At 35.0% G+C, this 16,705-nt stretch overlaps 1 protein-coding gene across 1 annotated transcript; it reads right to left on the bottom strand.

The window, feature by feature from the left end:
• Nucleotides 1–2,647: 2,647 nt before the first annotated feature.
• On the bottom strand, nucleotides 2,648–14,901 carry LOC5572233. Its single transcript, XM_001653869.2, has 2 exons — nucleotides 13,731–14,901; nucleotides 2,648–2,999 (listed from the first exon to the last, which is right to left on the bottom strand). Exons 1-2 carry the CDS (start codon nucleotides 14,880–14,882, stop codon nucleotides 2,754–2,756), a joined length of 1,398 nt encoding a protein of 465 aa, XP_001653919.1. The 5' UTR covers nucleotides 14,883–14,901; the 3' UTR covers nucleotides 2,648–2,753.
• Between the last annotated feature and the right edge of the window lie 1,804 nt (nucleotides 14,902–16,705).

Below are 16,705 nucleotides of genomic sequence, written 5' to 3'. Positions count from 1 at the left end.
TTGAAAAATAAATTTCCTGAGCTTGAAAAAATCGTTTATCTTTCTGATGGTTGCGGAGAGCAGTACAAAAATAAATCAAATTTCAAAAATGTATGTAACCATGAAAATGATTTTAAAATTAGAGCAGAATGGCACTTTTTCCCAACCTCACATGGAAAAGGTCCATGTGATGGTATCGGTGGCAATATTAAGCGAATGGCTAGAGATGCTAGTATTAGAAAGTCAGCGGAAATTAATAACGCCAAACAATTTTTTGACTGGGCTGTGTCGCCAAAGGTGAAAGACCAATTTAAAAAAGATTGGGAATTCATCTATGCAACTGAAAATTACTATTCAGAGGCTGAAAAATTACTTCAGGAGAGATTTTCTAACCTTGTTCCAATTCCTGGAACAAAGAAATATCATTCATTTATTCCAAAAGACGAACGAAGCATTTTTGCGAGTGAATTTTCAGATGCACATGAAAACCAAGAAAATACAGCATGCTTTGTTCTTAATACTACAAAGAAATCTTCCCGGTTGAAAAAATAGATAGTTTTGAGATAAAATGTAAGTATAAATATTATAAAAGAAAAATGCAAAAAGAATCTTATTTGTTCCATAGAAAAGAAAGAATCCCATGGAATGGAAAAGAAACAGTTTTTTCAGCTTTGCTTAACGGTATAATGTTTCATGAAAAATATAATCCAATCCGACTTATACTTCATTAAAACCAATCCCATATCGTTTCTTTCAGATCTTTTAGAAAATTTGCAATTGCTTTGATAAAAAAACCTTGTTTTTCTGATGCTTCGATTGAAATATGGGTTTTCAAAGAAAAGGCTAACATGGTCATTTTTCACAAAATTGACCATAACTCAGGAACAAAAAAAAGTACATCCTAAAAGTTACTAGAATTGAAGTTGATAAAGTTTTCTTCTCAAAAATATTTTAATAAAAATTTTCCGCGAGTTCGCGCAGAGATTTTTCAGCTTTTCTTTATGAATTTCCCTAATGGTGGAAAATTTTGTGGAAAACTTTTTCCAGTTCATATTTTTTTTTTGATTTTTGAGAAAATTTGCTTAAATTTTCATATAAAAACTTTGTTTCTAAAATGTTTCGTTCTTGAGTTATGATTTTTCAAAGAAAAGTCTTATATGGCACATCTGGACATTTTTCACAAAATTGGCCATAACTCAGGAACAAAAAAAAGTACATCCTTAAAGTTACTAGAATTGAAGTTTATAAAGTTTTCTTCTCAAAAATATTTTAATAAAAAATTTCCGCGAGTTCGGGCATAGATTTTCCAGCTTTTCTTTATGAATTTCCCTAACGGTGGAAAATTTTGTGGAAAACTTTTTCCAGTTCATATTTTTTTTTTGGAATTTTGAGAAAATTTGCTTAAATTTTCATATAAAAACTTTGTTTCTACGATGCTTCGTTCTTGAGTTATGATTTTTCAAAGTAAGTAATGTCAAGGGAAAACAAAAAATTTCCACCTGAGTTTTCCGGAAAAAATAGGCGACCCTGAATTTTTCTCATTTTTTTTTCATATATCCATGAGCCCTGCCTGTGGAACAAGTTTCATGAAAATCTGAGACCCTTCGGCCCAATTTGTACGATAATAAAAAAAATCCCCTGATCAATGCTTAATACGATGGATACTAGCACCCTATCAAATTAACCGATAAGTTTTATTCGGGAGGGAGCCGACGGATGAGCAACGGATGATGAACCTGCTACTATATACCTACTACGAAAATGATGGTGTTGCAAAATTTACAGTGACACAGGGGAAGCATTAAGTCCTGAGACGGTCCATTCAACAACAACAGTGTCACCGGGAGGGGGAGAAGGATAACGAAAAAAGTTGCAATCTCATTAATATTTGATGACAAAGGACCCAAATGAAATCAACCGACAGCAGCATTTGCCGTTCTCGGCACGCCTTCAGTGGATTGTGAGTTCGGTTAGAGTGATGATCCTTACACAAGTCGGGGGCAAATTGAGTGACACCATTTTTGATATTAGATAGATAGATCATCAACTTTTAAGAAACATCAAAATATAATCGATGTTCTAGTGTATATAAAACAATTGCTCCTTTTCCAGTTCTAAATAATGCTGGTATTCTATTTTTGATACGAAACCCTGAAATCAGGCACGATGATATATTACGAAAAGATCCTGGACCGACCGGAAATCGAACCCAGACACAAATAAGATAACTCGATGTAATACGCCCAATTCATTTTCACGGGATTGAGACTTCTTTTACACGTAAATACATATTTTAAATCTCCGCGAAAAAAATATGTTGCGCATAAATGTTCTTTGAGAAATATCAATCAAAAGAAATTTTCAAAATATAGAAAATCACGAACAAACATTCTTTAAAGCAAAAAACTGCACAACTTGCAATTCGACTATAGTTAAGGCAAACAACGTTCAGTTAGTATCCGATCGTGCCAGCCCCGTTTCGCGGAGAACTTTTTGTTGTCACCGTTTTGTCGTCATGTGAAAACCATTGCAGAACGATCTAGCATCATGCTTTCAATAGTGTCTCTTCCGGCTGAATTCCCAGCTGTAGGTAGATTGTTTGTCACTTTTCTTTCGAATCATCTCAGTCAAACCGAGTATGTTAACATGAAATGAACCAAACATCGAGAACCCTTGATAGAGATTTAATCCGATTATTTATCATAGGAAACAAATACGAAAACACACCCACTCGCGATTGGTTCCGTAATGAACTTGCGTAGCACCAAATACATTTATTTTTCCGGCAATTTCCGCTCGCAAAGTCTCCAATCCACAACCATATTGGTTCCCCTTCGTTCAAAATCGGCCACGTGCCGTTTGACAAATTGCTCCACATTGATGCACTCCAGCTTCTCGCGAATTCGCACCCTCAAAGGCCTCTCGATGGCATCCACAACCTGGGAGCGCAACAAATTCGGCACAATGTTCACTCCGGCTTCCACCAGGTAATCCATCGAGCCAGCGCCGGAGCTGAAAATCTGTTTAAACAAACGAAACTCATTAATTGATCGTCATTTTGAGCGACGACGTCGGAGAAACACGGTGCTTCATTTACCGTTGTCATAAAAAATTGCCATCAATACATTGGGCTGTTTTGTTTTCATATTCATTTTCAACCTCTGGGCTGATTTAAAAAAATAATCGTTAGTTGAAAATTTCCGTCACTTGGTTTTAAATACGTAACCATCAAAATAGTTTTTAGTAAATTAACGTTGTATTTCTATAATTAAAATCATCTCTGATTGTTTTCAACAACATATAGTCATTATATCCGAAAAACCTTACCATAAATGGTTATCGATTACTTTTTCAAATCAACATAAGAAACCTCTGTTTTGAGAAAATTTATAGAAAAGAATCACAACCCGTCTTCTAAAACTGTGTTTAAATATTCCTTTCCGTGTACTTCACAGACATTTTACATGCAATAAGCTCGTGCTAAAAATTAGGGGGTTTCTATTAAAAATAAATTACAAACTGATACACCGTCTTATTCCATTACTCACTATGTTATTGTATCAGTAGTCGTTTTGTAAATCCGGAGAATTAAAGTTCTAAAAGTAAAAACCGAGTTGGTTTAATGTGGAATGTGTAGAATTTTGTCTGCGGAATACGGTGAATCGACAATGCAAGTTCATTTGGTTTTGTTTGAATATTTATTCGAGAATTTGTTTGTTTTGCACGCTCAAGCGTTTTGAAAAAATACGGAACCGATTTCATTGTATAATTTATAATTGTATAATTTAATACAATTTTTCAAAATAAAAATCTCAACATTTTTTTGATGGTGTTCAAATAAGTTCAAGGGTTAAAAAATAGTTCTTACATGCACTTCAGTAGTTGCATGTTACAAAAGGCATATGTTCAATTCAAACAATGCTTACGAGCCTACAGCTCGAGTATGTTAGTTATTTTTTACAAATTTTTATAAATTGGGACCATTTTTGTAATCAAAGTCAGAAATGTCCATACAAAGTTATGCGCCTTAAAGTGTGCAACGCTTTAAAGCATTCAATTGCATTGATTTGATTGAAATGTAATTAATGATATTAAAAATGCTTGATTCAATGACGAAATATGGGAATCAATCAATTGGTGTTTACAATTTTATATAAATTCTAGTAGACTTATAATTAGAATTTCGAATTTTTCTGTGATTTGACTTTTAGGGAAACGGGAAATGAAGTTGCCATTTCTTGAGGAATTATAAAAACATGAGTAGTAGTTGGGGATGTGATTTGGCAAAAATGCGTTAGTCCTAATTTATTTTCAAACAATTTTTGCAATTTGACTTGAAATATTTTGCTAAATATGAGAATAATTCATGGCTAATGTATGTTGGGTTTTAAATTTAAGCATTAATAATTGTCAGAAATCCCTATTAAATGAATTGTATCGATCACAATGAAGATGAATAAAGCAGTTGTTGTTTAGCGTTGCGGCAGAGCACAAGTAGAAATCTGCCCGCAATATAGTAGTTGAAATGTGTTTTCGTGTTCTATAATCCGAGAAGATGCTTGGCTGGAGCAATTTAAATGGGATCCCCACAAATTTGGGGGCTCGTCCGGGAATCCCAAATGATGCACATTGGGAAGAAGCTATCGCTGTGGAGATAGGTGATATAGACACGAATAACAGTTATGGTGTTGAAGATTGTAAAGAAATAGATCCAAAATACTTCGAGAGTTTTTGGACTATATTCGCTGCTCAAGTGGAGGTGCTTTCGGTTGGAACATCGAAATTGGTTCAAGAAGTAGCCGCGATGAAATCAGACTTCAACGAAATAAAGTCTGAAACAGTTTCATTAAGCTCTATCATCGACGAAATATACTCACGTTCAAAGAGTACTGTTTGTGGAACGAACGAAGAACCTCGTAACAATGCAAGAGCAATTGGCAATAGCCAAAGCTACGAAAGTGTTGTTTCTACAGCATCTGGAAGACCAAACGCGAACATTGAAGCAATGGTGATGACGAAGCAAGATGCAAACGAAACTATGGACAGTAAGAACGATGCGCTGTGTAGTGGCATTAGTTGTATTCTACCACGAAGGCAAAAGAGGCAAAATGGACAAAATAGATTTCGGGGCTTTCGATCATTTCGGCCCAAGAAATGTACGAGTAAATATCGAGGCAAAAATAAACATATTCGTCAGAATTGGAATAAAGTTAACTCACAATCTCACTACGTCACACCGTTTCGCTACATTTTGCTTGCTGCATGGCAAAGAATGATATATTGGAAGAGGCATGTCGATATTATACTGGGAGCATCTGATACGATCGAAGAGGATGATGATGATGAAGACGACGATAATGACGACATCCGAGGCGAATGTCGGTCAGGGTGGCCGATTGTTGGGTTTTAAATTTAAGCATTAATAATTGTCAGAAATCCCTATTAAATGAATTGTATCGATCACAATGAAGATGAATAAAGCAGTTGTTGTTTAGCGTTGCGGCAGAGCACAAGTAGAAATCTGCCCGCAATATAGTAGTTGAAATGTGTTTTCGTGTTCTATAATCCGAGAAGATGCTTGGCTGGAGCAATTTAAATGGGATCCCCACATGTATTGCTAACCCTGAACAAATAATTGAAATTCGTTCGTTTTCCTTCGAATAGGAACCCCCTTCGAGGGGGTGACATTCTGCCGAAAAACTAGAATTGATCCCAAGTAACAATTTTAGTTTTACGAATTTCTTCCAGGATGCTATAAATAAACGCCCATAAAACCACGGTCAAGGCCATTGGCGTAGGAACAGGAGGGGCAGGGGGGCCTGGCCCCCACCAGAGTCATCCAGCCCCCCCCCAAGAATTTTTGATAATAGTAAAAATAAAAATAAAATATAAACACGAAGCAAAACCATTAGAATCAATGTACATGACTCTTGTTATCAACAAAAATATCTTCAGTAGTTACCTTATTTTAGCGAGAACTTCGCTTATCTAACACAGCATCGCCACGTTGTTTTCAGTGAATCGCGCGACAACCGAAAGCTTAACCATTCGACCGTCGGTCGACTGGTTACTGTTTTAACTAGCTTCCTGTTGTATGCGATAAGCGCAATTTTTCGACATTTCCGTTGCAAAAAAGCGTCAATATCCTGCATATTTCATTCACAAAATATTTTTTTTTTTAATAATCCAAATAATGCTGTTTCAGCATTAAGCAGAATATTTACTTCCTTCTAATTTTTCAAGTTTTTGAGGATACCCTGGTAATGATGACCTCTCCAATGAGAATTTCACTTAAAAAAATCCACACATTTACTTAAACTTTTACATAATCGAAAAATATAGTTGAAAAAATAGACAAAATTACGAAACGCATTTCTCAGACAATAATTAGCGGGAATTCTTGTTGAAAAATAATGCTTAACTATAGAAGGAGTTTCGGCATTGTTAAGTTTTCTTCAGATGAATGGTAAAAATTTAAACTGGTGAGAAAAATGTTACAAAATTCAGCAATACAACCATTCTTTTTTAAGTTTTTTCGCATAAATAAATGTATTAATTAATTACATTAATTTCCTACATATTTGCATCTTTTTAACTGCTCGATATTCTTTATATAATTTTAAATAATCAAATTCCTCAAGGAATATTGAAGAGTGACTTCAGAACTTTTGGAAACTTCTTGGAAATTAGTCAAATAATATTGTGGGACTTGTTCACTCTTTCAAAGCGGATTCCTCTTGGTGGACATTCATTCCTTCTATGACTACTTCGTAATTTGCTTAATTTTCCCGGATTTACCTACACAATTTTACTTTTGAAAGATTATGAAGAGTTCAGTTTTTCTTCGCAATTGCTTCATAAACTTAAACCTCCTTCACTGAAAGTTCTATTAGAAATTCTTTTGGGGATTTCTTAAAATAGTTTTCCCAAAAATGTTATTACAAATTCTTCCGCAAAGTGAATCGAAAGTCCTTAAGAAATATTTCCAAAATACTTCACAAATTGCGTCCAAAATTTTTCTGTCTTTTAATTCTAGAAATTTTGCTTCAATTTGACGAATTAAGCATAAGCATAAGCATAGATGACCGTACAATTCGTAGTTGCTACTCCGTGATTGACCAGAACAATCGAAGTTGCACAGGGAATTAATGAATGGGGCTTGGGATTAGCTTACCATTCTTCAATGTGCACAAATCGAGAGCTCAAATTTAAAAGTCAATAACGGCGCCGGCCACGTCCTTACGGTCATCGGGGAAGGGAAGGAATGTTAGTGTGACTACCGTTGTTACTAGAAACCGAGATCACCTCTGCATCTCCACGGTTGTCATGGAGAGGATATTGGGTTAGTGGGATAAGGTAAAGATCTGGGAGTCACCAATGTTTGGTGATGCGATCCATGATATAATCACGCCTAACCGGATTCGCGAAATAATTCGATAATCGCATTAAACGCCGAACAAGTGTTCGTCACTCGCCCACGCAAGAGCAAGCGACGCGATCAATATATCAAACACTACTAGCGATCCGCGGCGCTTTTTCATTTCTCTGAGCGAACGACGCGCGACAAGTTTGATCCTGCCCTCATCACACGCCCCCGCAGGAGCAAGCGTCAAGGTCGAAGGATCAAACACTACTCATTTTGCTTCAATTTGACGAATTATTCCAAAATTGGGAAAAATATTATTATTGAAATGTCTCTTGCCTTCGAATTTTTAGAGGAAATTTGTTGAAAACCCCCGGAAAAACTTTTGCTTCCGAAATTAGCATAGCGGTAAATGAATCTGTAGAGATACATGTAGCAAAATAACTGAGAAGGCGTAAAAGTTTTATTAAGGTGAAGATGAATCGAAGCCAAAACTCCAATTTTCAAGAGCACAAATCTGGAGAACCAAATATCTGTTTAAGCTGAAAACTTAATCGATTGGTTACCTGCTGGTAGTGACTAATCGATTAAGTTTTCAGCTCAAATGGATGTTCGGTTCTCCAGATTTGTGCTCTTGAAAATTTGAGGTATGGCTTCGATTAATCTTCACCTTAAGATATTCTTAAATAAATTTGTATTGATCTTCATAAAACACTTCTATAGAAATAAGTTTACCTATTATTGGCAGAATCCAAATTCTTGATTCTGAAGGACTATCTGGTGAAATTAATTTAAGGTGCAAGAAAAAATGGCTCGAAAGTCAGAACTGAAAAAGCAGTTTTCTCCTTTCAAACCAATAAATTGATGAAAATAAAAACACACAGCCTTTCTATTTGACAAATAGGAGAGCTGTGTGTTTTTATTTTCTTCGATTTGTCTATTTAAAAAGAGAAAACTGCTTTTTCAGTTTTGACTTTTGCACCATTTTTACTTGGACCTTAATATGTCAATTCTATCTCTATCGAAAAGATTAAAAATTATCTTTCATTGTACTATTGCCCATCTATTGTTCTACCGGCTTCAACATTTGATTGCTTGTCTTTTCTTCGCATGTCCCTTTGAGAAACTTTGTACAAAAATCTTTCCACACTCTTAAAAGCAATATTTAAAAGAAACCAAAAAAAAAAGGTAAAATATAGGATTTTGAAAAATAGCAGAATTCTTTGACGTATGGTTTCAGATTCTCAAAAGTCCATCAGGAATTCCTCAAAAAAAATCAGTGTAATGCAAAAGTGTCTACTATTTTAATTTATTAAAATCTTATATTATGAATTTTACCACAAAACATCTTCGGGAATGTTCTTAAAAATTGCAGGCGATATTTTCGCGTTAAACTTCTACAGTACTATAAAATAATCGATAATAGACTCTTCAAAAAAGTGTTTTTGGAATTTCTAAAGGTAGCAAAAATGAGTTCTACATCAATATGTTCACCATAGTATCATGAAACTTCGGAGTTGATACAAAACATCATCTAAGATTTTAGTTATAAAAACTAACAGTAAAAATTCCATCCATTTTAACACCAATCATTTTCTATTATAATAAACGAAGAAAAAAGAACAAGAATTTATGAAGTAAATCTTACAAGACCACTTAAGCTTTTCTGTGAGGTACATTGTCAACAAGTTTCACGAATTCTTTGATTTATTTCTTAAATTTTACAATAGGATTTTTGTAGATTTTTCCAAATTATATTTAAACCCCAATTATTGAAAAAAAAAAAAATCGAGCAAAGTTTGTTCAATCTTTCTTTTGTTTCTTTTGTATGTGTTTCTTTCAAAATCTGGTATGGAGTGATTCGTAGAAGAATTAGTAAAAAATATTGAGCTATTCCTGGAGTTGTTTTTTGAACCACAAAATGGATAGTTGATAAATTTTTTTATACCATTTTGTCTCAAATTCCGAACAGACTCATATTCCGAACACTCGGTTTTTGTATGGCAATTTGGATGAATATTTCGCTGAAATATGTCATCAAATTGCCAGCAAATAGCAGTCAATTGAAATTTAATTTCAACGTCTACCAATCTATTTTATACTTCGGGAGTAGTTATGATTCTCTATTTGGAGACCAGTAGACCTAGCTCAGATGAATTTATTTGCGAAATTATTCATTTGAATATGATTTATTCGTGCTGTTCGGAATTTGAATCAAGGTGTTCGGAATATGAGACAGAATGAACACAGTGTTCGACATTTGAATCAAAAAGTTTTTCCAAACTATTACGTAAAAACAATGCTAAATAAATTTAAATAAACAGTTTTATCAGCCAACCCAATAGCAAACAGTTAGACTTTGTGAAGGAATTAAAATGTTCACAAATATCACTCAATTTATGCTTATCAGATTCATTTGTAGTTGCGGCTGGCCTTAAGTGTTCGGAATATGAATCAAAACGGTATATTATTTATGGAAGAATCCTGAGATTACCATTCGCAAAAAAATAGAGTTATTTTTAGAACCTGAAAGAATACTTGATGGAACTACTGAAGACAATCTCTGAGAGGTTCAGGAATGAATTGCATAATCTTTCTTAATCTGGGGAAAAATTTCTTCAAACAATTTCCAAAATAGTCGTTAGTGCGGTTTAACGAAAAAAAAATCTCTGAAAAATACTTAGACGAATTTCTGGTAAATTTTTCGGAAGAATCTTAGAGAAACAAACATACAATTCTTTAAAAAATCTCTGAACAAATTTTCGCGGAAGATTTTTTGAAAGAACAGTTGAAAATACTTTAATAATTTCTTAGTTAGGCATTTTTGAGTTTTGAAAGTTGGCGATTTTGAAGGAATCTAAAAAAACAATGATCTGTGAAAAAAAAAAATACAGATAGATCTGCGGAGAACTTTTCTGAGAAATCATGAATAACATTTTTTTTTTTCAAATGAATTGTTTTTAATTGCGTATGAAATTCTTGTGGACTATACGAGGAATCCTTACAGTCACATCTGGAAGAGTCAATCATTTTTTTTTTGCAGGAAGTCTGGATTAATTGTGCGGCGATTTTTTCAACAATCCTGTAGAGAAACTTTAGGAAGAACTTTAAAAGCAATGTTGGAAAAACTGGCAAACTCTCGGAAGAATTCGTGAATGAATCCTTGCTTGGTGATCTTGAAGACATGATTGGTGAAACTCCTAGAATTGTTTATGCTACTTCTCCTTATTCAATTCTGAAAATCCTAAACAAATTATTAATGTACACAGGAGGATATTTTAAACTAACGATTGAAATTTATATGTGATAAGTACGTAGAGGACCTTCAAGGAGAAATGATTCAAAGAATTGCAAATGCATTCTCTGGCGGGATTCTTCAAAAGATTGTTTAAGAAATTCGATAGAGATTCTTTGAGAATTTTTCTGGTGAGATAGTTTGGGAATGATTTTCCGTGGCTCAGGACGAATTCAGTTAAAACTTGTAAAGGAGTTCTTGGAGAGGACACTGAAAAGTACGAAAATAATTCATGAAGGAATTCTCAGAGAAATCTCTTCAAAGAACATGGCTGAATACCTGAAAAGTTCGTGGAAGAATCACAAAAGACTTTATGACATTCCTTGTGAGTTTTTTTTTGCTGTAATGCATGAAGGACTTAGGACTGGATTACAAAAAGAATGAACCTTTTTCGTACCAAAAATTGAAAATTACAAATATTACTGATGTGCCGCGAAATGAGACAAAATAACCAATGAATAAAACAAACTTCCGTAAAAAAAATATTTGCTAGGCCCCCTCCAGAAAAAAATCCTAGCTACGCCAATGGTCAAGGCACTGTTGCCTTCATCGCATCCCCCAGAACCTCTTGTAGATTAGAACGTGACTAGTTGGCCCACTCTGAAAGAGGCTATGAAGTGTATATTTATGTCACACAAATAAAGCAAAATAGCATTAATAGTAGCTATTTTGAGGCCACCTGTTCTAGATGAATGTCGCTTCACCTTGAATATGATTTTATCATAACGTCGATCTTGCCGGATTTATTCCAACGTAAACGAAACAAATTGAGATTGAAAACCCGTCTGTGATAATATATTTGCATTTTTTTTTTTTTGAAGTGATTTATTTGGAAATAGTGCTCAAATCTTCAGTGCCGAGTAAGATTTACTGTGAAATGCGATGAGAAAGAAGTAAATTTGCCTGTGCCCCCTCTGAAAGTGGCATGTTGCTACTTATTAAGCATTTGCTAAAATAAACCGCCAGGTGAAGAATTCAACATTTCTTGGTTTGATTGGACAGTAATCGTGCTTCAATTTATATTTAGTCAGTTTAATCATCACACCAAAGTATCTTATGAGCAAATTCATGGAGATAATAGTGAATAGTGAATAGTGAAATTGTGGCAACCGGAGTGAAATTAATATGGCGGAGCCATAATTGATAGATTGCCATCGACAAATGCTGTTTTCTCATCATAAATACACAAATAAGGGCACACTGTTAGGATTCGGCATTTGTGGATGTAGAATTGCCTCAAAAATGCTGATTGAAGGTGATTCAGCTTTTTTTCGCTTTTCATGGTAACCTGGCAGCATTCAACAAAGTTTGCAGTTTGGGTATGCTATAATGAATAATATACGCAAAAACAGTAAAAACGGATATTAGTTTGTCGTTTTTCCGTCAGGAATAAGTGTTCGCAATGCATCGAAATGCATCGCAATGCATCTGAAGAGCCCAACTACTGATTTAAGAAGTATATATAAGGTAAGTTATCAAGAATCAAGTGCAAAGCAATCGGTTTAAAAGCAGCTTTTATGACAACAAGGTGAATTATATCAATCTTTTATCACAGCCGTCACAAATAAGTGTCTTTCAGCTACTACTAGCAGTTTAAATGAAGTATTATATGCTGCAATAATGCTGTTTTTGTAGCCACACAATTTTAACTTTGTAGTTTGTCTCTGAAAGATTTTGAAAACAACTAAGAGCTGACTCACAAAATATCATCTTCTAGAAACGTTAAATGTCGCCTCTAGCTATCATAGCATTCACGTAACTGTCATAAAACATTAATAAATCTACACGAATGCCAAATTGCTGTGGAATTGTTACTTGGGATACGAAATAAGAACAGTTCAAGAGAATCACTTCCGCTAAAATTTTCTATAGCTTTCCAAAAACAATTGATATGGTCGACATCAATGAGAGATTTAAAAATAGTATTTAAGTGAGGTTTCATATGAAACATAAAAAATGACAATTTAAAACGGCCTTATTTTCAAGCTTTTTTGAATTAACCTACTAGCTCCATGAATCTATTTTTTTAATCCTTGACAATAGCTTCAACTAATATAAGTTTAAAATTTTAATTGAAATTCCCAATACTTCCTGAGAGTTTTCAGATATTGCTTCAGCCTGGCCCAATGCTAAAACAAGAAAACTTATAACAATAAGCAAAACTCCATGTGAAGCTTATTCTTGAAAAATCGTATGAAGTCCAAATAATATATTAACATTGAATCCAACAGGTTACCAACAGGTGAAGTGATAGACATTGGAGAGGATCTTTAGAAAATTGTCCTTATTTCTCAATTTTAAATTTTTACCCTATATATTTTTGTGAAAATAAATTTTCATATTATTTTGATGGATATAAATAAACATAGTAGAACCTTGACGGTTGTTCGAGTTATTCGCACATGTTTGCTTGCCAACTTTTTATATGATGCAGCTTCAAGAACTACAACATATCGCGAAAAACGTCATTTTCACTTTATGCTTTGAATCTTAGTGAGAATATGACGTTTATTTATATTATATTAATCATTTTTATTTTTATTTACCTTAAAAATTGTTTTTTCTAAATTTTTGGGTCACCCTACTTCACGAAAGAGCACTTTAATGACGAAAGAAAAATAAAGGGTTTTCAAAAAGGCATAACTGGATAAAAAATTTAAAAAAAAAATCTAAAAAATAAAGCGGTTTGAATTTGACCCAAGAAAGTTTATGGACTGTTAATATAGTCAAAATAATGAATGTTTTGTTCTACAAGATTATGAGTTTATAAGGTGAATTTTTAAATAACCACTCATATATGATCCGTCCCGAAAGGGATAAACAAACTAGCGTTAAGGTGAAGATGAATCGAAGCCAAACTTCAAATTTTCAAGAGCACGAATCTGGAGAACCAAACACCCGTTTGAGCTGAAAACCTAATCGATTGGTCACCACCAGCTAGTGACCAATCGATTAAGTTTTCAGCTTAAACGGATGTTTGGTTCTCCAGATCCGTGCTCTTGAAAATTTGAAGTTTGGCTTCGATTCATCTTCACCTTAAGTTTTGACGGCTTTTTTTAAATGACGCTAAATGAAGCACCGTGAGAAAAGTACCTGAATGTTTCCCAGCTCCAGCTGGAAATCCATCAAAGAAGGCTTCTTTCGCAGATCCAACGGCTGGTTTACTTTGATGGACAGTCGCACATATTGGACGGAAAAGAAAATTGCTCCCGATCTAGAAAGCACATCTCGTATAACAGACAGCTGCCACCGCGTGGACCCCTCGATTCTCCCGGTTCCTACTTGGATCGTGCAGGCCATGCTTTTATTTTGGACTGCAATTTCCATCTCTCCGCTGCGATAGAAGTTCGATAATCCTCGTAAGCGGGTGCCGCTTAAGAACAAATTGAAGATGCTTAGCGAGTTCCGATAGTCCGGAATGTGGTAAGGGTCGAAGCCTTTGGTTCGCATCAGGAATCGCGCTTCGGAAATCATTAAATCTAAGGGGGGCACCGAATTCGCCAATACAATTGCTCGTTTGTCTACCTGTTGTTCAATCTGTGAATCGATTTCATTCTGCAGCTTGACGTGAACTTCCTTCAGCATATACGGCTTAACCATATCAAAAACCATATTGGGAGCGGCGTTCGCCAATCCTTGAAACACCCGACCGAACCATCCCAGATTCTGGAAATCCATCGCCATATCTTCGAACCCGAAATCCAACTCAATGTCCCGAGTGCGTAGAATTCCCTCGCGATCCACCCCTAGTGACACGTTTCCCATCGTCCGGACGTTCTTCATCTTCAGCCAAAATGGCCCACTGGATCCCATGTTGATCGCGTAACTTCCGTTCACCAACAGTTCATCCATGCTAACTTCCAACCTTAGAACCATGCTGCTCAGTTTGGCCTCGAAGAGACGAATCCTCAACCGGGACAATCCGTACGTCTTCAGGTCCCGCATTTCCATAGCGGTGAAGGCAATCGATTGTCGGAACGGAGGGATCGAAAGCGGATCCGGAATCGAAGCCATCGGAAGGCCCACCGGATCGGGTTGCTTGTAGAATTCGATGACATGGAATAGTTGAGTGGAGAAGCGGCGATCGTAGCGAGGGGTTTTCTGGAAACGATACTGAGATCTTCCCGGAGAAACGTGGAGGATTATCACTTGCAAGATGAAATAAATGCCGCATTTGAACAGCATGATGACTACAGATGAACACCCGGCGAGATACTGAGGAGGGTGGATGCGCTCTCGATCCATCCATGCGCCTTATCGATAATCGAGAGCGTTATCGCTTGATCTGCGACTGAGGTGAGTAGCTAAGGAATGATTCACAGGGGCATCGGAAGTCAAAATCAACGTTAGGGTAGGTGCACTGGTTCTGAACATTGGAAGACTGCATCTAAACTATTTTCAATTTCTTCCAGTATATACGAGTAATCCTACAAGTTAGTTTAAGAGTATAAGCTAGTTAGTTAAGTAAGTTCGTTAGTTTAAGAATTTAAGGAGACAGCTTCGCTTGGGGTTTCCACTGGAATTAGAGTCAACGGTTAACTTACGGTGAAATTTTCACTATAGACGAATTCCATGTCAAATCGGTCAGTCACAGCACTCGACCATATTTAATTTGCAGTATATTTTTCCGAGGATGTGACATTTCGCATGAGGACGTTTCGCATAAGGATAATTGGCATAATGGACATTTGGTATAATGAGAATTATGTGCCTTCTTTTAAATGGTACCTGTTCTTGTATGAAACTGCTTTATGCCAAACGCCCTTTTCGGAATGGGTCACCCCCGTGTTTTCCATAGAAAAATTGATAATTTTCACCTAAAAATAACTTTTGAAAATGGCCTATGCGTTTTTGCGTGCAATTTATTTGAAAAATTACAACTTCAAAACTGCTGATTTTAGAGAAAAATGTTCTAAGAAGAGGTTGTAGTAAACTGTTTGGACTACAAATAAAATATTTGATGTTTTCTCATAAAAAAACAGAAATAAAACTTAAATTGTAGATTACACAAAAACCCTTTTTTTAATATTTTTTGATCTTTCATCATAGAATCTTGATCGGAAACGGATGTTTGGGACAAAATTTCATGATGGAGAAATTTTTATGAAAAAGTTTTTCTAAGAACGCTTTTGTTTGATTTTCAAAATATGTATTGTTTTTTTTTGTCAAAATAAATGTGTTATGATGATACAATTAGAATCTCGAAATTATTCTAAATTATAATGATTATCATGAGCGTCCCAGTAAACACACCGTCATATATGATGTGATATAAGAGTACAAATGTGGAGGCGATATACGTACATCTTGCATGCAGCCTTATGGCGCATGTAGGTATATCGCCTCCACATTTGCACTCTTATGCGCTATTGTATACGAGTTTGTGTTTACTGGGGTTTCTCTATAAGTATCCATTTTCAAAATATATGATGTTCAATTATAGTTTTATAATAAAATTGGTCATTTTTATTAGTTATTTGCGATTCTCCATCAAGAACAATATGTTTTAGAGAGTATATGCCATATTTATTTTCACTTTTTTTCTTGATGGGGAATCGCGAATAACTAATGAAAATAATCTATTTTATTATTTATTTAATATTATTTGCATCGAATTTGATATAATTCGAAAATAACTACTTAAAGAGAGATTATCATGATAGTCATCATGGTTCAGAATAATTTAAAGATTCTTATTGTATCATAAAAACGTATTTATTTTGACAAAAAAAAAAAATGAAATTTTTACAATCGATTACTGTTGTTACAGTCAACTCTCCCTAACTCGATATTGAAGGGACTATCGAGTTAGGGAGGTATCGAGTTACAGAACATAAAACCTGGGAGGGAGAAACCAATACAAAATTTCTGTACGTCATAGTGAGCCGGGATTCCGCTGTCACGAACTGTCATTGTGAGCCCAGATCTCAAACATTGGACTAACAAGGAAAAAGCGCGTAACTGATTAGGGTAACGGTCGTATTTTGGACCCCCTAAGGAAGTGATTTTACAGTTTTGTCCCAATTAATTATTTGCACAGCGTAACCAAGTCAAAAAACATACCAAAA

Source organism: Aedes aegypti, chromosome 3 (genome assembly GCF_002204515.2).
Source record: "Aedes aegypti strain LVP_AGWG chromosome 3, AaegL5.0 Primary Assembly, whole genome shotgun sequence".
Lineage (NCBI taxonomy): Eukaryota > Metazoa > Arthropoda > Insecta > Diptera > Culicidae > Aedes > Aedes aegypti.
Note: the sequence above shows the minus strand (reverse complement) of the source record. Positions and strands in the feature narration are given on the sequence as shown.